At 45.7% G+C, this 27,196-nt stretch overlaps 2 protein-coding genes across 2 annotated transcripts in view; one reads left to right on the forward strand and one right to left on the reverse strand.

The window, feature by feature from the left end:
• The window catches only part of LOC123748492 (muscle M-line assembly protein unc-89), a 206,445-nt gene extending 188,200 nt beyond the window's left edge, over positions 1-18,245 (reverse strand). Inside the window, 1 exon segment of the mRNA XM_069322532.1 lies at positions 18,086-18,245. The gene's annotated coding sequence lies outside the window, so the exon portion shown is untranslated.
• Positions 18,246-20,042: 1,797 nt separating this feature from the next.
• Positions 20,043-21,452, forward strand: LOC138363650 (proline-rich protein 2-like). Its single transcript, XM_069323024.1, has one exon. It carries the CDS (start codon positions 20,043-20,045, stop codon positions 21,450-21,452), a length of 1,410 nt encoding a protein of 469 aa, XP_069179125.1.
• The last annotated feature ends 5,744 nt before the right edge of the window (positions 21,453-27,196 follow it).

Below are 27,196 nucleotides of genomic sequence, written 5' to 3' on the forward strand. Positions count from 1 at the left end.
TTACAGATTAGACAGATATACATAGAACCCATCAATCCCTACCCCCCCCCCCCCAGATAACCTATCAATCGTTTGTCCAGAGAAAACAACAGAGAACCCATCAATTTCCTCCACAGAGGAGGTGGTTGATGAATCCACATCAATCAATCACCCAGAAGCTATCAATCAAGATAGATGAACATCCACACACACACTTGACGCCCAGAGGTAATTATTCCACCACAAACACCTAGAATGACCAATCAGCTGTCACAGTAACGGCCGAGAACCACAATCCAGGAGCTCACAGACCAATTACAAGCCAGAGTATTAAAGGGCTTGACTGAACACTTCAACATCATGTGTGTGTGTCCCAACACCTTTTTTTCCGCCCTTCTGGAAATGAGTTATGTTAGTAAAAAATACACAAAGATAATATTAACATTATTAATAAAGATAATATTATTAGCAATTATGATAATAATGATAATAAAAAATAATTATAATAATTACAAAAATTAGGATAATAATTACATAATAACAAAAAAACTATCACAATGCGACAGTGCTTAAATGAAAGTGAGTGAAAGACCCAATTTATGTATAAGTGAATTAAAACACAAATTTTCGGATGTAACCAACACCCTTTCTCAAGGTCCTGTATAAGTATATGTATAGTCATGTATACTATACACCACCTTGAGGAAGAGTGAAGCTTACATCCGAAAATTAGTTTTTCTTGATACAGTTACACACATATATATACATATATATATATACATATATATATATATATATATATATATATATATATATATATATATATATATATATATATATATATATATATATATATACATATATGGGGTCTTTCATTCACCTTCATTATAACAACAATAGTGTTTAGCATGTTATAATATTATATACAAAATAGTAGCTACAAAAATCTGAAAAAGATAGAAAAAGTAAGACAAATTGTTTATAAAAATGGTTGTCAACTGAGCGATGGTTTCCACCCGAAGTTGTTAAGCTCAAATTGGTTGATTTGGTTGATGAAGATTAAGCCACCACGAGAGGTACCACAGGCATGAGTAGCTGGTAGATGGTAGATGTTTGGACTGTATGTGGTCATTGGTCGTGTATTAAATTGGGGATCCTACTTTTCCTCATGAGACTTCTTCTTTTCTCCTCCTCTCTCTTTTCTCTCCCTTCCTTTTCCTTCATCTCTTCCAGTTCTTCCTATTTTATTGTCCACAATACTCTTCACCTCCTTCCATCCTACCATTTACCCCCCAGAGAAGTGGGAGTCTTCCCCATATGACCGAGAAGTGGAAAATATGGAAAAAAATTATAGCAGAAGAAATAGAGAAACAAAAATAAAGACTAGAGAAACAGAAGAAAGAAAAAATATAAAAGAGTGAACGAAAGAAGAAGAATAAGGGAAAGAATAGTTCAACAGACAGAATAATGCAAGGAGGAAGTGAAAGAGTTGTTCACGGAGACACAATGTAAACAAACTATTGGTGGCAGCGGTGGGATCGCTGCCAGATCTGGCGACAAGAGAGACATAGTTATACACTAATCCCATGATTTATATAATGCCAGCTGACTGCCACCTGTGGCCCTCCACACTCACAGGAGCTCGGTCCTGCAGACTCAGTCGAATTCACATGCATAAAGATACCTGGGGCCAGATTCACGAAGCAGTTACGCAAGTACTTAAGTACATCTTTCCTCAATCTTTGGCGGCTTTGTTTACAATTACTAAACAGTTAATGAGCTCCGAAGCACCAGGAGGCTGTTTATAACAATAACAACCGTTGATTGGGCAGGTTCAATGTTTGTAAACTGTTTAATAAATGTAACCAAAGCCGTTGTGGAAAGAATTACAAGTTCGTAAGTACTTACGTAACTGCTTCGTGAATCTGGGCCCTAATTGGAGTACTGAACTATCAGGAGCCTTCAAACACCGGTCAGTGAACTAGAATTAACAAGGGTTATCGACGAGAGACTGACAATTAATCAATCAACCAATCTGGTAGAGTAAATATGGAGATTGATGTGTGTGACAGGCTTGGGTGACTCTTGCTCAGACTCCGTTTTCTGTTGTGAATGTTTACGTGTTGCGTTTTCTATGGACTTGGCATGATGGTACCGGGGTGACATACAGGAAGCAGCTAGAGTTACAGAGGGATACATACACGATACAGCTATGGTACGGGGGATAAAATACGATACATTGAAAGATACATATACGATATATGTGTAGCACAAGGGGGGGGGGAATAACAGTTCAGATAGATCATTTACGGGCTGCTTCCTGAGGATATGTGTATTAGAGAGAAATATATGTAGTAGACATAATAGACGAAAAATAGATTGATTAGAAAGGCAAGGTCCAAGAGCTAATAGCTCGATTCTGCAAACACCAATAGTAAAACACTCACACACACATACCAGTTGAGAGGCGGGACCAAGGAGCCAAAGCTCAACCCCTGCAAGCACAACTAGACGAGTACACACACACAGCAACACTGTACGAAAGACAATCACCAAACTACACTTTCCTCTACACGAGAGGAGTGTAGAGGAACTACACGCCTCTCGTGTAGAGGCGTGTAGAGGAACCCTCGAACGCCAGTACAAGAACGCGGCGATTATTGTTGTGGTACGGAGGAGAGAAGGAAGAGGGGAAGGAAGAGAGAAGGAAGAGGGGAAGGAGGAGAAGGAAGAGGGGAAGGAGGAGAAGGAAGAGGGGAAGGAGGAGAAGGAAGAGGGGAAGGAGGAGAAGGAAGAGGGGAAGGAGGAGAAGGAAGAGGGGAAGGAGGAGAAGGAAGAGGGGAAGGAGGAGGAGAAGGAAGAGGGGAAGGAAGAGGAGGAGGAAGAGGGGAAGGAGGAGGAGAAGGAAGAGGGGAAGGAGGAGGAGAAGGAAGAGGGGAAGGAGGAGGAGGAGGAAGAGGGGAAGGAGGAGGAGAAGGAAGAGGGGAAGGAGGAGGAGGAGGAAGAGGGGAAGGAGGAGGAGAAGGAAGAGGGGAAGGAGGAGGAGGAAGGGGAACAAGAAATAGGTCGAGGAAGAGGGGAGGTTGACAGAGTAATGAGGAATAGGTGAGGGGGTGAGAGAAGAAGGAGGGTGAGGGGGAATATGAGTTAATTGAGGAATTATGGGATGGGGGAGGATGAAGGGGAAAGGGAGAATGAAGGAGGGAAAGGAGGAGAAAAAAGTTGGTTAAAACGAAGGAGAAGATGAAAATGGGAATAGGTGGGAGACGGGGATATGGAAAGGAAGAGACAGTAGGAAGGAAGAGAGAGAAAACGGTAGAGATATATAGATAACTGACAGGTTCTCGTCAAGCCTTCACTTCCACTACAGTATTGTATTAACCACTACAGTAGTGTATTAACCACTACAGTAGTGTATTAACCACTACAGTAGTGTATTAACCACAACAGTAGTGTATTAACCACTACAGTAGTGTATTAACCACTACAGTAGTGTATTAACCACTACAGTATTGTATTAACCACTACAGTAGTGTATTAACCACTACAGTATTGTATTAACCACTACAGTAGTGTATTAACCACTACAGTAGTGTATTAACCACTACAGTAGTGTATTAACCACTACAGTATTGTATTAACCACTACAGTAGTGTATTAACCACTACAATAGTGTATTAACCACTACAGTAGTGTATTAATCACTGCAGTAGTGTATTAACCACTACAGTAGTGTATTAACCACTACAATAGTGTATTAACCACTACAGTAGTGTATTAATCACTACAGTAGTGTATTAACCACTACAATAGTGTATTAACCACTACAGTAGTGTATTAACCACTACAGTATTGTATTAACCACTACAGTAGTGTATTAACCACTACAATAGTGTATTAACCACTACAGTAGTGTATTAATCACTACAGTAGTGTATTAACCACTACAATAGTGTATTAACCACTACAGTAGTGTATTAACCACTACAGTATTGTATTAACCACTACAGTAGTGTATTAACCACTACAGTATTGTATTAACCACTACAGTAGTGTATTAACCACTACAATAGTGTATTAACCACTACAGTAGTGTATTAATCACTGCAGTAGTGTATTAACCACTACAGTAGTGTATTAATCACTGCAGTAGTGTATTAACCACTACAGTAGTGTATTAACCACTACAGTAGTGTATTTACCACTTACACAGTCACCCACGTCTCGTTCATCCATCACTCAAATACATTCACAATTGACTGTATTCGTTTGCAAATAATACAATAGGGTCGCTCCTATTGTATGACTGTTCGGCTCTTTAGTAAGGGCTCTTTTTAGAACTTTTCCTATTTCCTATCCAATCAGAGCTCTAAAATTTAATTAAAACTCCATATAATGGAAACTTCTATTATTTAATAAAGTTCTCATTATAGAGTTGTATTAGTTACTCGCATTTAACGGATATACTTGTATATATATACACACACTGGTATATGTGTGGGTACATACACACACTGAATGGTGTAATGATGTAGTATACTGAAATACTGGTATATCGAGGAAAATTGGCATACTGGTATACTAATACACTGGAATACTGATAGTGATATATTGGTATACTGATATATTTATATACTAATATATCTGTATACTAATATATTTGTATACTGATATATTGGTTTGTTAATTTCCTGGCATTTTGATATATTGGTAAACTGATATAATGGTACACTGTAGCACAGATATACTGGCACTCTGGTATACTATCATGCTTGTGGACACTGGCATTGGTATACTGCCGGTACCCCTGGTATACTGGTGGAGACAGAGGTAGACTCCAGCTGCCTCATACCTGTCACCATGTTATATCTGAAGGCTCCTGATATCCTGGTGCCCAGCTTGGCACGGTATACCCAGGGCTAGTGGTATACTCAGGGCTGGCGGTATACCCACGAGTCCCCCCCTCTACGACTGTGGGTCATCCCGCAGACCACAGTTCACAGTAAAGTGGATTAGTCAGTAATTACCCGCGTGAGTAGAGTAGGTGAGGAGGATAGGAGGAGGAAGAGGTGAAGAGGAAGAGAAAGAAGGAGAAAGAGGAGGAGAAAGAGAACGTAAACCCCTAACTAGTGCAGGTGGCACTGTTCTCAAGGGGGGGGGGATAATCCCCCTTAATCCTCAACACTCAACAAAACATTAAACACACAACAGTGAATGCTCCAGTGACATTCACATATATACATATAATACACGGGTGATATGAGAAGCATATTATATAGGAAGTCAGAAACAACCCGACATGATTTTACCCCTGAATGCTATATTTAGTTTCTTCGCCAAGGCTACGGGTCCTCACACTCGCACCGTGCGGGATATTGTAGGCCTGGTCAATCCCTCACACCCAACAGCGTTGTTATCGTCAGATAACGACCAGGATAACTGTTCCAAACTATATTTCCAGTTGAGGAATATCACCGCTAGAGTACTGTGAGGGGGACACTATCACCGCTAGAGTACTGTGAGGGGGACACTATCACCACTAGAGTACTGTGAGGGGGACACTATCACCACTAGAGTACTGTGAGGGGACACTATCACCAATAGAGTACTGTGAGGGGACACTATCACCACTAAAGTACTGTGAGGGGGACACTATCGCCACTAGAGTACTGTGAGGGGGACACTATCGCCACTAGAGTACTGTGAGGGGGACACTATCACCACTAGAGTACTGTGAGGGGGACACTATCACCACTAGAGTACTGTGAGGGGGACACTATCGCCACTAGAGTACTGTGAGGGGGACACTATCACCACTAGAGTACTGTGAGGGGGACACTATCGCCACTAGAGTACTGTGAGGGGGACACTATCACCACTAGAGTACTGTGAGGGGGACACTATCACCACTAGAGTACTGTGAGGGGGACACTATCGCCACTAGAGTACTGTGAGGGGGACACTATCACCACTAGAGTACTGTGAGGGGGACACTATCACCGCTAGAGTACTGTGAGGGGGACACTATCACCACTAGAGTACTGTGAGGGGACAATAACCCGAGAGAGAGTGCCGGAAGTGCCACTAACTCCGCACACTTCCCGCCTTAACGTCACGGCCCTTGTGGCACTGTGTCGGGGCAAAACAGTTGTTTACTGCTCTCTCTCTCTCAGTGAGTGCCAGGCACTAGAGTAAAGAGTGCCAACACTAAGGTAGGCTAGGGAGAAGAGAGAGTGAGAGATGAGGAGAGAGAGAGAGAGAGAGGAGGAGAGAGAGAGTGAGAGGAGGAGGAGAGAGAGAGTGAGAGGAGATGGGAGAGGTAGTAAGGGAGCCAATCAGAATTTTATATATGTATATATATATATATATATATATATATATATATATATATATATATATATATATATATTTTGAAGTGTGATATCCAATCATTACCCATCCCACCATGAGAGCATCTCAAACCCCCCTATCCCACTCCCCCTCTCTCTCTCTCTCTCTCTCTCTCTCTCTTTTCCCTTTCTCTCTGTATCTCTATCTGTGTCCTTCTATCTGCCTCTGTCTCTGTCTTTATTTCTCTTCATCTGTCTCTCTCTCTGCCCTGGTCAACCCCGTCTCTCTCTCTGACTGTCTGTCTCTGTTTCTCTCTCTGTCTCTCCCAAACTCTCTCTCTCTCACTATCTGTCTATCTTTGTCGAATATTAGTGTGTGGTGGTGGGGGAGCCGGGGGGGGGATCAAATAGTCAAAAAATAAAATAGTTACCTATTTGCTTTGAAAAAGGGGCTGGGCTTGAGGAAGCCTTTGAAGCTATTGGAAGATCGTCTGTTTTATGCCACTACAGCCAAAGTGTGAATAGTAGTAAATTTATCTTTTGAATTCTGACCAGCTTATGTCCATCCCATACTCCCGACCAGTCCCCCTGCAAAGCTGGCCTCCAGTCTTGGTCAACGAGACTGTTGTGAGGTCTGGGAGAGACAGTCAGAGCATCACGAAACACAGACACGACCATAATGAATTAAACGGACGAATCAGATTATATGTTCTCACGTATTTGTGCTTGCGAGGGGGTTGAGCTCTGGCTCTTTGGTCCCGCCTCATCCCGCCCCGCTAATAGATGTCATCTATTCCCGCTGTGAGTGGTTCCTCATGTCGTGTGTTTTTATATATCTTTTTTAAATTCTTTTTTTTTTTGTGGTGTATTCGGTAGTTCTCTTCTTTCTACCTTTATCAGCCTTCCCTTCTATCTCTTCCTTCCTACTTCCTTCTATCTCTTCCTTCCTACTTCCTTCTATCTCTTCCTTCCTACTTCCTTCTATCTCTTCCTTCCTACTTCCTTCTATCTCTTCCTTCCTACTTCCTTCTATCTCTCTCCTTCTATCTCTCTCCTTCTATCTCTCTCCTTCCCACTTCCTTCTTGCCTCATGCTAAACCTCTTGACTTCCTTCGTTGACCTCTGGAGAGTTGCCAAGGAAGATTGTCTCTACCGTCTCTCTCTCTCTCTCTCTTCCTCCCTCTCTGCCTCCATCTCTACTCCCTCTCTCCTCCCATCCTTCCCCCTTCTAGGTAATTCCCTTCTTTCCGCAGTTATTCAGCCAATCACCTCATTCCTCACCTTGTCTCCATCACCCCCACAACCCTCTCTATAAGGGCTCAGCGCCTCCTCATTCTTCTATAACTGTACCTTAATTCCGGGGTAGAGTTATAATCATATTCCCCTTTGTCTGAACAAAATCTGTATTATACAACAGGTGTTTAATAATACAACTACAGTCCTCAGATGTACTGTATTCATACCACTTTGACTACAGGTATGGATCACCCCTGTAACTACCTCTCATAGTTGTTAGCGGTCAGTACTATAGTTACGCCCCCCCCCCCACACACACAGAAGAGTTAGGGGGGACATGATCACCACATTCAAGATTCTCATGGGAATTGATAGGGTAGATAAAGACAGGCTATTTAACACAAGGGGAACACGCACAAGGGGACACAGGTGGAAAGTGAGCGCCCAAATGACCCACAGGAACGTTAGAAGGAACATTTTCAGTGTCAGAGTAGTTAACAGATGGAATGCATTAGGCAGTGATGTGGTGGAGGCTGACTCCATACACAGTTTCAAGTGTAGATATGATAGAGCCCAATAGGCTCAGGAATCTGTACACCTGTTGATTGACGGTTGAGAGGCGGGACCAAAGAGCCAGAGCTCAACCCCCGCAAACACAACTAAGTGAGCTCACAAAGACAAGTAAACTAAGCAACAGTATCAATAAGACATGTGACCAAGCACTATTAGCTGGGGCCGAGAGCTAACGCCCAACCCATTCGCAAATACACATCGAGTCTCTTTGCTAAAATAAAAATCAAATATATTTTACGAACACCAAAGAAACTAATGAAATAGAGAACAGAGAAGAGGCTAAACAAGAAGAGGAGGAGAGAAGCGGAGGGAAGAAGAGGAGGAGGGAAGAGAAAGAGGGAAGAGGAGGAGGGAGAGAAGGAGGGAAGAGAAGCAGACGAGAATGGAGGTGTAACCTGAGATGAGAAGTTCGTAAGGTTGTATGTGATTCATTTTGGGACGGTGGCGTCTCTCTCTCTCTCCCTGTCTCTGTCTCTCTCTCTCTCTCTGTCTCTGTCTCTCTCTCTCTCTCTCTCTCTCTCTCTCTCTCTCTCTCTCTCTCTCTCTCTCTCTCTCTCTCTCTCTCTCTCTCTCTCTCTCTCTCTCAGTATATGTAAGTCAGTAGAGCACTTAACAACAACAACTACATGTATCGATACTTGCTTGTCCTTCACAGAAGAGTTATGGTCGCACGAAAGTGGCAATTCGCAATTTACTGCCCAATTGTTACCGTTTATCGTGGCATATTTAACGTTCTAGTGTGGGTGGTGCCCTCCCCCCCTCTGAGACCGGAGCTCACACACACACACACACACACACACACACACACACACACACACACACACACACACACACACACACACACACACACACACACACACACACACACACACACACCTAGGAGCCGGCTGGCCGAGCGGACAGCACGCTGGGCACGTGATCCTGTGGTCCCGGGCTCTATCCCGGGCGCCGGCGACAAACGATGGGCGGAGTTTCTTTCACCCTATACCCCTGTTACCTAGCAGTAAATAGGTACCTGGGAGTTAGTCAGCTGTCACGGGCTGCTTCCTGGTGTGTTTGTGTGTTGTGTGGGGAAAAAACAGTAGTAGTAGTAGATGAGAGGCGGGACCAAAGAGCCAGAGCTCAACCCCCGTAAGCACAAATAGGTGAGTACATATAGTGACAAACGGAGAAACTTCAAAACAAGGCAATTCGCGGAGCCGTATTGTTAAGGTAACAAGGGACAAATCAAAGCGGAACTTCCACATGAGCAGAAGTGAACACTGAGTGTTGTAAACAATGTCGGCTTTGTTTACACTGATTTGTTTTGCTTGGCACAGTTACATGTTGTTTGATTCTGTTGTTTATACCCACAGTTTGCACCGTGTCGTGTAGAGGTTCTAATTACCTTAAGAGATAAATCTAACAGCATTGAAACTTTGACATATCGCTGTGTGTGTGGGTTGGATACTGTCCAAAGCCTGCCAAATATGTTCCAACATTCTCCTGGACGACCATAAATTCTCTACAATTGGCCTGTGTTGTATAATCTTGACCCTTGTGGCTGGGTGCTGCATGGGTCACAACTTCCGGGTAGAGTACAAGCCCCGTAGAGGACGACCCGGAGGTGAGAGACAGGTGGGTCCTCTACGTCTTAAATCACCGGCTTCAAATTTGTTTGTTGTTGAGAGAGACGATTGCAGGTGTGGGTGTAGGTGTGGAAGCAGGTGGTGAGTTTGTTGTTGAAGATTCACTATTTAGAACAAAACCCGTCAAACACACACCGAAACTACGACGTTGGTACAACGTTCGAACAAGTTTTAACAACACCTAACCAGTTATAACAACCAATATAGCAAGTTGTAACAACGTTCTAATACGTCATAAACACGTTAAGCCAAGATGTAACAACTTTATTACAAGTTGTAACAAGCGGAAAATAGAGACAGTTTCGGTGTGCGTTTCCAGTGAAAGTTCCAGGTAGTACGGGCTTTGGTGAGCCCGTAGAGTGGTGTGGGTGGTGGACATATGTGTGGGTGAACTGAGGTGACGCAAGCATGAACAGCTGAGGGGAAGAAGGGCACATATCATCATCTTGGAATACCCAGAGGCTCTCCTCTTCCGCCAGTCCACAAATACTTTATACACCGTGACTCTTTACTCACGTATTATTCTGTATTAATATACGTTTTCTTATTAATTTCTTAATGCTTCTTAAGAATGTTATATGTTATATAAATATTCCTTGTTGCTTATTTTTTGTTCCTTTTCCTTTAATCTTTTTTTTTTGTTATTTTATCTGTTTTATGCAATTGTTTTTTCACCTGGATATGGTGATTTTTTTTCTTGTTTGGTTCCTGTTCTTGCCTGTGTCCCTATTCTTGACTGGGTCGATATTCTTGCAGTTTCCTCATGCAGTGTGTGTGGGGGGCGGCAGGACAAGTCTGGCCCCTGGCTATATATATCCCGTGTGTTTAACACGGCTCTACCACCACCATCACCACCACCACCACCACCACCATCAACACCACCACCACCACCATCACCACCACCATCAACACCACCACCACCACCACCACCACCACCATCACCACCACCACCACCACCACCACCACCACCACCACCATCATCACCACCACCATCAACACCACCACCACCATCACCACCACCACCACCACCACCACCACCACCACCACCACCATCACCACCACCACCACCACCACCACCACCACCACCACCACCACCACCATCACCACCACCACCACCACCACCACCACCACCACCACCATCACCACCACCATCAACACCACCACCACCAAGAAAGAATAATTAACACGACCCATCTATCAGATGATGAGAGCTCGTAACATGAGAACAGAACCTCGTATCAGCAGACGTGACACCTCTTACGAGTTCCTTAAGTCTGTCACTCAGACTGTGGGAGAGGAAATAGAGACGACACCAGCAGCACTGGAAGCAGGAGCAGCAGGGTGAACAGGTGAACAAGATGACGACGAAGAAGTTTGTCGAAAAGTCCTTTACTCCAAGCTCTTGATGTACTCACCTAATTGTACTCAGCTAGTTGTGTTTGCGGGGGTTGAGCTCTGGTTCTTTGGTCCCGCCTCTCAACTGTCAATCAACTGGTGTACAGATTCCTGAGCCTATTGGGCTCTATCATATCTACACTTGAAACTGTGTATGGAGTCAGCCTCCACCACATCACTTCCTAATGCATTCCATTTGTCAACCACTCTGACACTAAAAAAGTTCTTTCTAATATCTCTGTGGCTCATTTGGGCACTCAGTTTCCACCTGTGTCCCCTAGTGCGTGTGCCCCTTGTGTTAAACAGCCTGTCTTTATCAACCCTGTCAATTCCCTTGAGGATCTTGAATGTGGTGATCATGTCCCCCCTAACTCTTCTGTCTTCCAACGAAGTGAGGTTTAATTCCCGTAGTCTCTCCTCGTAGCTCATACCTCTCAGCTCGGGTACTAGTCTGGTGGCAAACCTTTGAACCTTTTCCATTTTAGTCTTGTGCTTGACTAGATATGGACTCCATGCTGGTGCCGCATACTCCAGGATTGGTCTGACATATGTGGTATATAATGTTCTGAAAGATTCCTTACACAAGTTTCTAAAGGCCGTTCTTATCTTAGCCAACCTGGCATATGCTGCTGCTGTTATCCTCTTGATGTGAGCATCAGGGAACAGGTCTGGCGTGATATCAACCCCCAGGTCTTTCTCTCTCTCGGACTCTTGAAGTATTTCATCTCCCAAGTGATTCCTTGTATCTGGTCTCCTGCTTCCTACCCCTATCTTCATTGTGTGTGTGTGTGTGTGTGTGTGTGTGTGTGTGTGTGTGTGTGTGTGTGTGTGTGTGTGTGTGTGTGTGTGTGTGTGTGTGTGTGTGTGTGTGTGTGTGTGTGATGACACAATACACCTACTCCACACCTGTAAAGTTACCCGCTGCATCTGTTCCCCCAAACCAACAACCCTTTTTTGCAAACCAGTATTTACCCAGGTCTCAAAATAATACAAATAAATACAATAGAACCTATAACGTCATATATCCTCCCCCCCCCCCAACAAAAATAGCATATATCAACGTCTGTGGAAAATATGTCCAAAATGTAGACTATTTAGCTTCAGAAATGTCCACATTTAATACCATTGGTTGATTAAATGGTAACAACCACTAGATCTATACAATACAATACATCTAGTAATACATTAACTCTAAAGATTACACATTATATCATATTGTATTTATTAGGCCTAAGAGAGGTCAGGTTATTAGGCTAGAGTATTGTATTTGATCTTGTAATGTATAATACAAACAGTACAAATATGGACATATTTTGTACCACAGGTTAGACTGTGTATATATATGTCTGTGCTTTCCTGTTTTTATGGTGAGTAACTGACATTCAAGCTCAGTACTTTATGGTGAAGTATGGTACGGCTTGGTACCCTTACGGTACACTCTGGTACTTCGTGGTGTACTCTGGTACACTGGGGGTACTTTGTGGAATACCGCGGTATACCACAGGCAGTGTGGTTCACCGTGGTGCCACGTGGTACACTCTGGTTCACTCTGGTACCGCGTGGTACACTCTGGTACACTCTGGTACCGCGTGGTACACTCTGGAACACTCTGGTACCGCGTGGTACACTCTGGTACACTCTGGTACCGCGTGGTACACTCTGGAACACTCTGGTACCGCGTGGTACACTCTGGTACACTCTGGTACCGCGTGGTACACTCTGGTACACTCTGGTACCGCGTGGTACACTCTGGAACACTCTGGTACCGCGTGGTACACTCTGGTACACTCTGGTACCGCGTGGTACACTCTGGAACACTCTGGTACCGCGTGGTACACTGTAGGGAGCCGTACCGCCTACCTGAGAGCTTCAGGTAGTGTGGTTGTCTGACGTGCCAAGTCTGGTCTATATGTGAAGCTGTACCACCCTCGCTCGCACGCGCGCGTGTGTGTGTGTGTGTGTGTGTGTGTGTGTGTGTGTGTGTGTGTGTGTGTGCGTGTGTGTGTGTGTGTGTGTGTGTGTGTGTGTGTGTGTGTGTGTGTGTGTGTGTGTGTGTGTGTGCGTGTGTGTGTGTGTGTGTGTGTGTGTGTGTGTGTGTGTGTGTGTGTGTGTGTGTGTGTGTGTGTGTGTGTGTAAACTAAATCAACAACGTTTTGCAAAATTAACAGAAACATGAATTAAGAAAACTGCAGAAGGCCTATTGGCCCATACGATGCAGCTCCTATTTATAACCACCCAAACTCATTCATAAACATGTCCCACCTACGTTTGAAACAACTCCACCTTGTTTATGCAAGGCGAATAGAATTACAGAATATAAATAGAATAGAATTAGAATTGATAGAATTACATCTATAACTCAGCTGCCCTCTTTCCATAACCAAACCATTTTTAGAGAGCTGACTCTCATTCTATCTAAATGACTCTGAAGGATACATTTGAACCACCCTAATCCTTAAAAGGGCGATTTAAACCACCCTAACCATTAAAATGGGGATTTAAACCACCCTATCCCTTAAAAGGGGATTTAAACCACCCTAACCCTTAAAAGGGGATTTAAACCACCCAAACCCTTAAAAGGGGGATTTAAACCACCCTAACCCTTAAAAGGAAGATTTAAACCACCCTAACCATTAAAATGGGGATTTAAGCAATCTCCTAACTCTTAAAAGGGGGGATTTAAATCACCCCAACCCTTAAAAGGGAGATTTAAACCATCCTAACCATTTAAAGGGGGAATTAAACTGCCCCAACCCTTAAAACGGGGATTTAAACCACCCCCTAACCCTTAAAAGGGGGATTTAAATCACCCCTAACCCTTAAAAGGGGATTTAAATCACCCCCCTAACCCTTAAAAGGGGGATTTAAATCACCCTAACCCTTAAAAGGGGGATTTAAACCACTCTAACCCTTAAAAGGGGGATTTAAACCACCCCGTAACCCTTAAAAGGACGATTTAAACCACCCCTTAACCCTTAAAACTGGGATTTAAAACATCCCGTAACCCTTAAAAGAGGGATTTAAACCCCTGGAGCCAATAGTTGGAACATTTCAACGTGTCATCTGACGCCAGTAACTAGCTTACAATCTCAGTTCAATAGCGCCAATGGCTCGGGGGATGGGCACAGCGTTTGTTGTGATAAACGGAGAGTTCTGTCCGTCTTGACAGCAGGGAGCTTGACAAGGGGTCCCCCTCTTGACAGCAGGGGGAAGTCAACCTCTTGACAAGGGGGTCCTCACACACTCACCGTGTTTGCCCGTCTCCTGCAGCGACCCCTCACACACTCACACACTCACACACTCACCGTGTTTGCCCGTCTCCTGCAGCGACCCCTCACACACTCACCGTGTTTGCCCGTCTCCTGCAGCGACCCCTCACACACTCACACACTCACACACTCACACACACTCACACTACGTCAGTAATCCCCTCATGTAAGCGGCCTCATATAACCATTCTCACTATAATCCCTCAATCGTCTGCATATCCCATTCTATGTCAACTATGGCACCCTCCTGGTGGCACTCCAGCGTCTTGAAAGGGAATGGTTGGCACTACCTCGAGGCACTCTAGTGCCTTACTATCTTACATGATGGTACAGACACTCACTCATCACTCTGCTAGCATGTCTACCCATCAATTCCTCCTTAATCATGACTTTCAATCTGATTTACACATTAGCTGACGCTACTCTCAGCTCTATGTGTACAAAGTCCTTCTGTCATCAGTCACACACTCAGTCACTTCTACAATTCATCAATCATTTCTCCAAATCATCAACCAATTAATGAAACTCATTAACTTCCCACATACACACACACACAAACATGCAGGCGATGAGTCACAATAACGTGGCTGAAATATGTTGACCAAACCACACACACTAGAAAGTGAAGGGACGACGACGTTCCGGTCCGTCCTGGACCATTCTCAAGTCGATTGTGAGAATGGACCGTTCTCAAATCACAATCGACTTGAGAATGGTCCAGGACGGACCGAAACGTCGTCGTCCGTTCACCTTCTAGTGTGTTAAATTCGACTTGAGAATGGTCCAGGACGGACCGAAACGTCGTCGTCCGTTCACCTTCTAGTGTGTTAAATTCGACTTGAGAATGGTCCAGGACGGACCGAAAAGTCGTCGTCCCTTCACCTTCTAGTGTGTTAATTTCGACTTGAGAATGGTCCAGGACGGACCGAAAAGTCGTCGTCCCTTCACCTTCTAGTGTGTTAATTTCGACTTGAGAATGGTCCAGGACGGACCGAAAAGTCGTCGTCCCTTCACCTTCTAGTGTGTTAATTTCGACTTGAGAATGGTCCAGGACGGACCGAAACGTCGTCGTCCCTTCACTTTCTAGTGTGTAATTTGTTCAACAATCAACAGTAATAAAAATATTGCTTTATCTAAATATTTGTACAAGTAATAACTACATTTTTGCCCATTGTTTCGTCCAACAAGTTATGGATTTTATGCTTAAACTGAAATAATATTTGTCTGTTTGTCATCTACAAAATTGTTTGAGTGTTGTTTGTCATGGGTCGTTGGGCTAAATGTGTAGTTCCTCTTTGTTTACCAATCTTGTTTACCCAAACAAACAAGTCCACGTTTGTTCTGTCTAGCCCATGTCTTCTGAGTGTCTATCTGTAGTTCAATACTTCTTAGATTCTATAACCCAGGGAGAAGCACAACATAATTGATCACTTACCTTGATCTTCAGTTTTTATTAATCCTCAGTTTTGTTCTTTAATTTTTGTTCTTCAAGAGTCGTTTGAACAAACATTTCAGGGTTACATATCACGGGTCTCTTGATTTTTTTTTCTAGTGGTCTGAAATCCACCAATATTTTCAGTTCACATGTTTTAACAGTGGTTCGCAGGTGCTAGAAGTTGCATAATACGATTGCTAACGACGGTAGCTATCATTCGTGAGTAGGGGGGTCGTTCGTGAGTAGGGGGGGGTCGTTTGTGAGTAGGGGGGGGGTCGTTTGTGAGTAGGGGGGTCGTTTGTGAGTAGGGGGGTCGTTTGTGAGTAGGGGGGTCGTTCGTGAGTAGGGGGGGTCGTTTGTGAGTAGGGGGGTCGTTCGTGAGTAGGGGGGGGTCGTTTGTGAGTAGGGGGGGGTCGTTCGTGAGTAGGGGGGGGTCGTTTGTGAGTAGGGGGGTCGTTCGTGAGTAGGGGGTCGTTTGTGAGTAGGGGGTCGTTTGTGTTGGGGTATTACCCATCAATCTCTAGTGTGGGGGCGTGGCAGACCCCCCCCCCCCTCCTCCCCCCAGTAATACGACCACTGGTAGTACAGGAAGTACTACCAAACTATTCTCTATAAATATCATCAACGTCTTCACTATTTTAAACTTGTAACAGTACTGGTACTCCAGTAACTCTCACTTGTACCAGTACTGGTACTCTAGTAACTCACACTTGTACCAGTACTGGTACTCCAGTAACTCTCACTTGTACCAGTACTGGTACTCCAGTAACTCACACTTGAACCAGTACTGGTACTCCAGTAACTCACACTTGAACCAGTACTGGTACTCCAGTAACTCACACTTGAACCAGTACTGATACTCCAGTAACTCTCACTTGTACCAGTACTGGTACTCCAGTAACTCACACTTGAACCAGTACTGGTACTCCAGTAACTCTCACTTGTACCAGTACTGGTACTCCAGTAACTCACACTTGAACCAGTACTGGTACTCCAGTAACTCACACTTGAACCAGTACTGGTACTCCAGTAACTCACACTTGAACCAGTACTGGTACTCCAGTAACTCTCACTTGTACCAGTACTGGTACTCCAGTAACTCACACTTGAACCAGTACTGGTACTCCAGTAACTCACACTTGTACCAGTACTGGTACTCTAGTAACTCTCACTTGTACCAGTACTGGTACTCTAGTAACTCACACTTGTACCAGTACTGGTACTCCAGTAACTCTCACTTGTACCAGTACTGGTACTCTAGTAACTCACACTTGTACCAGTACTGGTACTCCAGTAACTCTCACTTGTACCAGTACTGGTACTCCAGTAACTCACACTTGTACCAGTACTGGTACTCCAGTAACTCTCACTTGTACCAGTACTGGTACTCCAGTAACTCTCACTTGTACCAGTACTGGTACTCCAGTAACTCTCACTTGTACCAGTACTGGTACTCCAGTAACTCTCTCTTGTACCAGTACTGGTACTCTAGTAACTCTCACTTGTACCAGTACTGGTACTCCAGTAACTCTCACTTGTACCAGTACTGGTACTCCAGTAACTCTCACTTGTACCAGTACTGGTACTCCAGTAACTCACACTTGTACCAGTACTGGTACTCCAGTAACTCTCACTTGAACTATTAATAATATTAACTTTTATTAGTACAAAAAGGTGTTGGAGTTACAATCATTAAGACTCCTAGTACAAACTACCACAGATATTGCTTGTTAGAACTTAACCACACTACTGCAACCATACTCCTCATTACCTCCTATGACAACCACTCACCCTCACACCTCACCATCTCCTCTAGCACCATCATCACACCCCCTCACAACCACCATCCCCCCCACCACCCCTCACAATCAGCCCCCACCACACCCCCTCACTACCACTACACCCCCCTCACAATCACCCCCTTCTTCCCTCACAACCACCACCAATACACCCCCTCCTCACCACCACAACCCCTCACAATCACCACCACACACCCCCCTCACCATCACAACAACACCCCCACCCCCTCACAACCACCACCACACCCCCTCACCACCACCACACCCTCCCTAATCACCATTACAACCCCCCCCACCACCACACCCCTCACAATCACCCCCCACCACACCCCCCTCACTACCACTACACCCCCCCTCACCACCACCACACCCCCCTCACCACCACAACCCCCCCCATACCCCTCACAATCACCACCACCACACCCCCGTCACCACAACTCACCAGCCGGCTATAGTGGAGGCACCAGGAGGGAGATCACAACACTTGAAGGCTCCCAGTAAGGTGGATGGTATCTCCTAAGTTCCCGGGGAGTGCCTCGCGGGTCTCCAAGACTGCGATCTGAGAAGGTGTGGTGCGGGTTCTCTCCTGGCACGCTCAGTGTGGCACCGTAGTGCCACACTCCGCCGCTTGGCACCGCCATCCGCCGCACACAACATCGTGTATGTCCCCCCCCACACACACACACACGCAACCTTTCACTTGAGTGCAGCGACATGAGCAGCCTGAAAAGTGAGGTTCGGTGTATACTGAAAAAAGATGTTTAAGTGATACAAGTGTTTTAGTGAAGAAATCTGTAGGGGGGGGGGGAGGGAGGGGGGTAATTGAAGCCCAGTTAGTCCAGGTGACATAAATAAACACACACGTACACGTACACATATACATACATACACAAGGGCAAGATACTCCAAAACGTCACAGAGCAGAAGATTATCTAGAAGACGGAAGATCACGAGTCTTCAGGTACGCGTAGGTCATCCTCTCCCACTCCTCCACACCCACACACACACACACACACACACACACACACACACACACACACACACACACACACACACACACACACACACACACCCACACACACACACACACACACACACACACACACACACACACACGCACGCATGTACGCGCGCTGACAGGCTCTGGGAAGGGAAACTGCGGCCAGGAGACTGAAATAGTCACAGCCTCAAGTGCTTCAGAATGCCAGAGATTGTAAGAGAAGAGGAGAACCCCCAGATAATCGGCCCCATGTGGGTGTGTTGGGGGAGGTGGTGGTGGCTAAGGTGGAGGTGGTGGTGGAGGGGGTTGGTAGAATGGAGTCCTGACATTCAACCACAACACCTTAACTACCACACCCCAAAACCTGATCAGTACTCGAGATTCCAGTCACCTGGAATCCCCATTTTCAGGTACTCAAGATCATTCATAACCGCCGGAAGGAGGAAGTGGGTTTTTTCTCTGATTTTGATCCATGACAACACAGCTGCAGCACCAGCACTTGAGACAACAGCAGCGGCAGCAGCAGCAGCAGCGTGGTGTCTTGGAGGATTGCTTGAGACAGTTCACACACGGACAGACAAGCTCAAGACACAGTAACTATATATATATATATATATACACCCCCACCACCCGCCCACACGCTCGGCTTTTTATCAAATATTATTTTTAGAAAAGTGTAAAAAAACATGTTCGATACGAGACAACGACGACTAGCCTGTTCCTAGAGCACTGAGTAATGGGTTGTTAGGGTCAAGTTATCTCTCTCTCTCTCTCTCTCTCTCTGTCTCTCTCTCTCTCTCTGTCTCTCTGTCTCTCTCTCTCTCTCTCTCTCTCTCTCAGTCTCTCTGTCTCTCTCTCTGCTTCTCTCTGTCTGTCTCTCTCTCTCTCTCTCTCTCTCTCTCTCTCTCTCTCTCTCTCTCTCTCTCTCTCTCTCTCTCTCTCTCTCTCTCTCTCTCTCTTTCTCTCTCTCTTTCTCTCTCTCTCTCTCACTCTGCCTCCATCTCTCTCTCTCTCTCTCTCTCTCTCTATCTGGCTCTGTCTATATCTCTCTCGCGCTCTCTCCCTCTCCGTCTCTCTCTCTCTCTCTCTCTCTTTCTCTCTCTCTCTGTCTCTCTCTCTCTCTCTCTCTCTCTCTCTCTCTCTCTCTCTCTCTCTCTCTCTCTCTCTCTCTCTCTCTCTCTCTCTCTCATAAATATATAAATTTCTTTATTTGCCTAAAAGAGACAAAAATATTCCCAGAGACTGTACCTAGCTTGCGCGTTGAACATAGAGCAACTGCGTTTGAACGTATATTCTGAACATATATGAACGTACTCTCCCTGAACGGGTACACACACACACACATGTACGAACGCGCACATGAGCGTTAGTTTGTATATTTGTGAAAGGTTGTGTATGAATGTGTGAAGGGGGCGTGCAAAAGCTGCTCCTCCTGCTTCACTACCTGCCTCACCTCCGTCCCTGGCTGTCTGCCCGCCCCCACCTGTGTAAACGCCAGCACGCCCACGCCCTCACTTACAACCCCTACTCTCACCCCACGCCCACAAACTCATGCCTACAAGCCTACGCCCACAAGCCCACGCCCAGAAACCCCCCGCCCACAAACCCCCGCCCACAAACTCACGCCCACAAACCCACGCCCACATGCCCCCGCCCAATAACCCCTGCCCACAAACCCCCGCCCACAAACTCACGCCCACAAACCCCCGCCCACAAACCCCCGCCCACAAACTCACGCCCACAAACCCCCGCCCACAAACCCCCGCCCACAAACTCACGCCCACAAACCCACGTCCACAAGCCCCCGCCCAATAACCCCCGCCCACAAACCCCCGCCCACAAACCCCCGCCCACAAACTCACGCCCACAAACCCCCGCCCACAAACCCCCGCCCACAAACTCACGCCCACAAACCCACGTCCACAAGCCCCCGCCCAATAACCCCCGCCCACAAACCCCCGCCCACAAACCCCCGCCCACAAACTCACGCCCACAAACCCCCGCCCACAAACCCCCGCCCACAAACTCACGCCCACAAACCCACGTCCACAAGCCCCCGCCCAATAACCCCCACCCACAAACCCCCGCCCACAAACCCCCGCCCACAAACTCACGCCCACAAACCCCCGCCCACAAACCCCCGCCCACAAACTCACGCCCACAAACCCACGTCCACAAGCCCCCGCCCAATAACCCCCGCCCACAAACCCCCGCCCACAAACCCCCGCCCACAAACTCACGCCCACAAACCCCCGCCCACAAACCCCCGCCCACAAACTCACGCCCACAAACCCACGTCCACAAGCCCCCGCCCAATAACCCCCGCCCACAAACCCCCGCCCACAAACCCCCGCCCACAAACTCACGCCCACAAACCCACGTCCACAAACCCCCGCCCACAAACTCACGCCCACAAACCCACGTCCACAAGCCCCCGCCCAATAACCCCCGCCCACAAACCCCCGACCACAAACCCCCGACCACAAACCCCCGACCACAAACCCCCGACCACAAACCCCCGACCACAAACCCCCGACCACAAACCCCCGACCACAAACCCCCGACCACAAACCCCCGACCACAAACTCACGCCCACAAACCCACGTCCACAAGCCCCCGCCCAATAACCCCCGCCCACAAACCCCCGACCACAAACCCCCGCCCACAAACCCCCGCCCACAAACTCACGCCCACAAACCCCCGCCCACAAACCCCCGCCCACAAACCCCCGACCACAAACCCCCGACCACAAACCCCCGACCACAAACTCACGCCCACAAACCCACGTCCACAAGCCCCCGCCCAATAACCCCCGCCCACAAACCCCCGCCCAATAACCCCCACCCACAAACCCCCGACCACAAACCCCCGCCCACAAACCCCCGCCCACAAACTCACGTCCACAAACCCACGTCCACAAGCCCCCGCCCAATAACCCCCACCCACAAACCCCCGACCACAAACCCCCGACCACAAACCCCCGACCACAAACTCACGTCCACAAACCCACGTCCACAAGCCCCCGCCCAATAACCCCCGCCCACAAACCCCCGACCACAAACCCCCGACCACAAACCCCCGCCCACAAACCCCCGCCCACAAACTCACGTCCACAAACCCACGTCCACAAGCCCCCGCCCAATAACCCCCACCCACAAACCCCCGACCACAAACCCCCGACCACAAACCCCCGACCACAAACTCACGCCCACAAACCCACGCCCACAAGCCCCCGCCCAATAACCCCTGCCCACAAACCCACGCCCACAAGCCCCCGCCCACAAACCCCCGCCCACAAACCCACGCCGAATAACCCCAGCCCACAAGCCCCCACCCACAAACCCCCACCCACAGTAACCCCTGCCCACAAACCCCTGCCCACAAACCCCCGCCCACAAACCCACGCCTACAAACTCACGCCCACAATCCCCCGCCCACAATCCCCCGCCCACAATCCCCCGCCCACAAACCCCCGCCCACAAACTCACGCCCACAAACCCCCGCCCACAAACTCACGCCCACAAACCCACGCCTACAATCCCCCGCCCACACCCTACCAACGGAAACTAAGGCAGGTAAAAACCCGCCGAAATGAAAAACACTAAGTTTCTAAACTCAATTTTAGATTCACCTACAGTTACAAGTGTACCGTATATTACTCCAGCTACACATGGGTACCTGTACCGCTTCTCAGGGGTACTTGGTCGCGCCCTTATAGGAGGGGAGACTCGGTAGGGGCGCTACACGTCGAACATTCCGCGAATTCTGACCAGAAATGCGGAAATGAACAGAGAGAAGAGAAGGAAGTCTCTCTCGCTGGCAACACTGTTTGGGGTGACAGATAACACAGGCCTAAGTCATCTAGTTTCAAGATAAATAAGTTTATCCACATTCGGAAAAAAATTTACTACCGTTTCGTTCATACTAGAATGTAATAACTCTTGTATTATATATATAAATAACGATATGACTGTATTTGAAAATTTTAAGAAATGACATAGTTTACCTCAAATATTCCGTTTTCTTTAATATTGAACCTGACCAATTAAAGAAAATAATATATGATTAAGGGTAAACTATGGTAAAACGAATCTCCCCCTAAGAAAGATCCTCTGACATAATTTTAGCATTCGTTTATCTAAAGCTTAAATCAAACTCATAAACCAGATTCAGTTTTGTTTTGTTTTAGATTCAGCTACTCTGAACACAAGTAGCACGGTCTATGGTGAGCCCGTAGTGGACTTATTTTGCTATTTGTTTTAATATTTACTTATCTTTAAATAAACTGTCATGGTAAGTCTGTATAAATGCAAGGCATGAATTAAGTCAAATAATTAATTTACAAAATTTTGGTATATAGCTATAATCTTGAGGTTATCTTGAGATGATTTCGGGGCTTAGTGTCCCCGCGGCCCGGTCCTCAACCAGGCCTCCACCCCCAGGAAACTGCCCGTAGCAGCTGTCTAACTCCCAGGTACCTATTTACTTCTATAGGTAACAGGGGGCATCAGTGTGATAAAAAACATTTTGCCCATTTGTCTCCGCCTACACCGGGGATCGAACCCGGAACCTCAGGACTATGAATCCGAATCGCTGTCCACTCAGCTATCAGGCGCCATTAAAGAATTTACAGCTCTCCCCAGAGAGGCGAAAGTTAAACTAATAAATTGATGAAGACTAGAAAAAAAAAAGAGATGCTTTCTCACCACAGTAGAACCGCCTACCCGCCGATGTCATAAATCCCAAACCACTACCGCAGTTTAACATTGAGGCTCAATAACATAGAGGGGACATTTGACAAGCCGCCAGCTTGTGTGACCCCGTGATTGTGATGACCCAGGAGCCCTGAAGGGTTCAGTTTAATCCCAGACTACATTACTATAATCTGTTCACTATTACTGCTTACTATTTACTATAGTCCATTACTATAGTTACTGCCCGAAACGCTGCGCGTGCTAGTGGCTTTACAAGACTGTAATTACCATATTTGGTAATATCTGTAATTACCATATTTGGTAATATCTGTAATTACCATATTTGGTAATATCTGTAATTACCATATTTGGTAATATCTGTAATTACCATATTTGGTAATATCTGTAATTACCATTACCATATACCATATTTGTATCCTCACATTCCTTATGTACATTCTTGTATATGCATAAATAAATAAATAAAATAAATAAATATAAGCACATCGTGGTACAGTGGTTTAAGGTGTGTGCTTGAGAGTATACCCAGCTTGTAGGTTAGAATCCTCCTTTTGACTCATAATGATACCCACATTATGAGTAATATGAGTGGTACTAGTGGTAATATTATTAGTGGTTCAAGTATTAATAGTATTAGTGGTCATATTAGTGGTACTAGCCGTACAAGTAGCAGAAGTAGTGATAACAGTGACAGCAACATTTATAGTAGAAATAGAAAGATAAATAGTTGAGTAGTAGAATAGACTGAGTATAGAATGAGAATAGAATGAGAAATAGAATGAGAATAGAATGAGAATAGAATGAGAATAGAATGAGTATAGAATGAGAATAGAATGAGAATAGAATGAGAATAGAATGAGAATAGACTGAGAATAGAATGAGAATAGAATGAGAAATAGAATGAGAATAGAATGAGAATAGAATGAGTAGAGCAAGTTACTGTCTTAAATATATTATTACTTCAAGCACATCTAAAACTCCATATTACTATTTACCCAACAGATAGGCAAGTTAGGAGTGAGGAAAGTGAGTGAGTGAGTGAGTGAGTGAGTGAGTGAGTGAGTGAGTGAGTGAGTGAGTGAGTGAGTGAGTGAGTGAGTGAGTGAGTGAGTGTTCCCTCACACGTCTCCTCACAGAGCTCAACGATCCATTATTAAAAAAAAAAAAAACTTTCAAATAAATGACGTAAATCTAATTACGAGATAGTTGGTGCGTGATTACCGTTCATTTGAACGAACGGCTACGTTCGTGACAAGGGTCTATGGATCGTGTTTCGTACGGCAGTGTTCGGATAGGGTGAGTGGGGGGAGGGGGGGAACGAATCCCATTACGAACAGCGTGATCGGAGATTGTTAGTTCTCTCTCTCTCTCTCTCTCTCTCTCTCTCTCTCTCTCTCTCTCTCTCTCTCTCTCTCTCTCTCTCTCTCTCTCTCTCTCTCTCTCTCTCTCTCAGGGAAGCATTACACCATGGACTGCCCGTGTGGGGCAGTGACATGTATATATATATATATATATATATATATATATATATATATATATATATATATACATATCAACTACCAGATGGGGTTTTGTCACAAAAACTGATCGACCATCAATAGGGAATAGCGCTTTTTTCACCTGTTTTATGGGGGTATTTGAAGGTCAGTTTTATGTCTGTAATACACGCACATACATGCACATGCGAACACTCACGTTACCACACACACACACACACACACACACACACACACACACACACACACACACACACACACACACACACACACACACACACACACACACACACACATGAATCCTTCCTAATTTGTTTGTGATCCGAGCATAGAGTGTGAGTACACACACACACACACACACACACACACACACACACACACACACACACACACACACACACACACACACACACACACACACACACACAGCACCATCACAACTCATAACACATGTCTTTCCCTGATAATTTTCCCTCTCAATCCGCTTCCTCGTGTCATCAACCTCTCTAACAAGGCCCTTCAAACCTACCACTCAATCTAACCTGTAAGCACAAACTACTTAGATACAACATTCTATTCCTTTCCGTCCCAATCCCATCCAATTTCTGACCTTCTATCCACTCACACGTAAACAAACAATTGGGTACCTTGCCTTGAGGTGCTTCCGGGGCTTAGCGTCCCCGCGGCCCGGTCGTCGACCAGGCCTCCTGGTTGCTGGACTGATCAACCAGGCTGTTAGGCGCGGCTGCTCGCAGCCTGACTTTACAATGGGTATACAAGTGCTTTAATGCCTTTAAGAGCCTGTAATTTCTATCCCTATCAGACCTAAATGTTTCGTATCACCATCACGACAGAGATGGTTATCTTGAGGTTATCTTGAGATGATTTCGGGGCTTTAGTGTCCCCGCGGCCCGGTCCTCGACCAGGCCTCCACCACATCAAACCACATAGGTGATATAGCCATGTCTTGTTCAACTATATCCTTGCTGCACTAATGTGTCTAGATCAATAATGTTACAGAAGTGATATTACACAATCGACTTGAGAATGGTCCAGGACGGACCGAAACGTCGTCGTCCCTTCACTTTCTAGTGTATGGATTGGTTTATATTACAGTAATGCTTGAAACTCTACGGGCCTCGCCCATATGATTTAACTTACCCGATTGTCTCAAAAAGGTGTACTCCCTAAGGTGTACTCCCTAAGGTGTACTCCCTAAGGTGTACTCCCTAAGGTGTACTCCCTAAGGTGTACTCCCTAAAGTGTACTTCCCAAGGTGTACTCCCTAAGGTGTACTCCCTAAGGTGTACTCCCTAAGGTGTACTCCCTAAGGTGTACTCCCTAAGGTGTACTCCCTAAGGTGTACTCCCTAAGGTGTACTCCCTAAGGTGTACTTCCCAAGGTGTACTCCCTAAGGTGTACTCCCTAAGGTGTACTCCCTAAGGTGTACTCCCTAAGGTGTACTCCCTAAGGTGTACTCCCTAAGGTGTACTCCCTAAGGTGTACTCCCTAAGGTGTACTCCCTAAGGTGTACTTCCCAAGGTGTACTCCCTAAGGTGTACTCCCTAAGGTGTACTCCCTAAGGTGTACTCCCTAAGGTGTACTCCCTAAGGTGTACTCCCTAAGGTGTACTCCCTAAGGTGTACTCCCTAAGGTGTACTCCCTAAGGTGTACTCCCTAAGGTGTACTCCCTAAGGTGTACTTCCCAAGGTATACTTCCTTAAAAGTATACTTTAATATTCGTCATGTGTTAATCTTCCATAAGTCACTTTATGGATACTTTTTGAGAGATTTATTTAACGCAAGAAATTAAATTTCTTAATTCCAGGAAAATATTACAAATAAAATAAAATTATTTACGACCCCAACAAGAATATACATTTTTTATCAAGGATTTTTTACTCAATTTCCAAACTCGACAATTTGTCTGTTCCTAATGAAACACGATAAATATATCTGAATGTATTGCATTTCCTCTTTTATCTGTTTTTTTTGCTGAAAATGGATTTAATTTACTATTCTCTGATTCTCAGCTTCTCCAGCCCTGATTGGATTAACTTACTAGCCAATCACAGGGATGGTTTTCTGTTACGTCATTCAAGCTGATAAGCTTCAGGAAATGTTATTATGAAGGTCTATGGTTATTAATCTATCACGAAACATCATACTTAAGTGTATATATATATAGCTTTACTAATCATTCGCAGGAGTAGAAAATATTACAAAACCGAGCTACACCTATTCGCCAATTACAGATGATGTTATGATACTTCAAACCAGCCAATCACTGTGATGTTAGGATATGACGTCACACCAGCGGGCCAATCATGGTAATGTTAGGA

This window comes from Procambarus clarkii, chromosome 11, assembly GCF_040958095.1.
Source record: "Procambarus clarkii isolate CNS0578487 chromosome 11, FALCON_Pclarkii_2.0, whole genome shotgun sequence".
Lineage (NCBI taxonomy): Eukaryota > Metazoa > Arthropoda > Malacostraca > Decapoda > Cambaridae > Procambarus > Procambarus clarkii.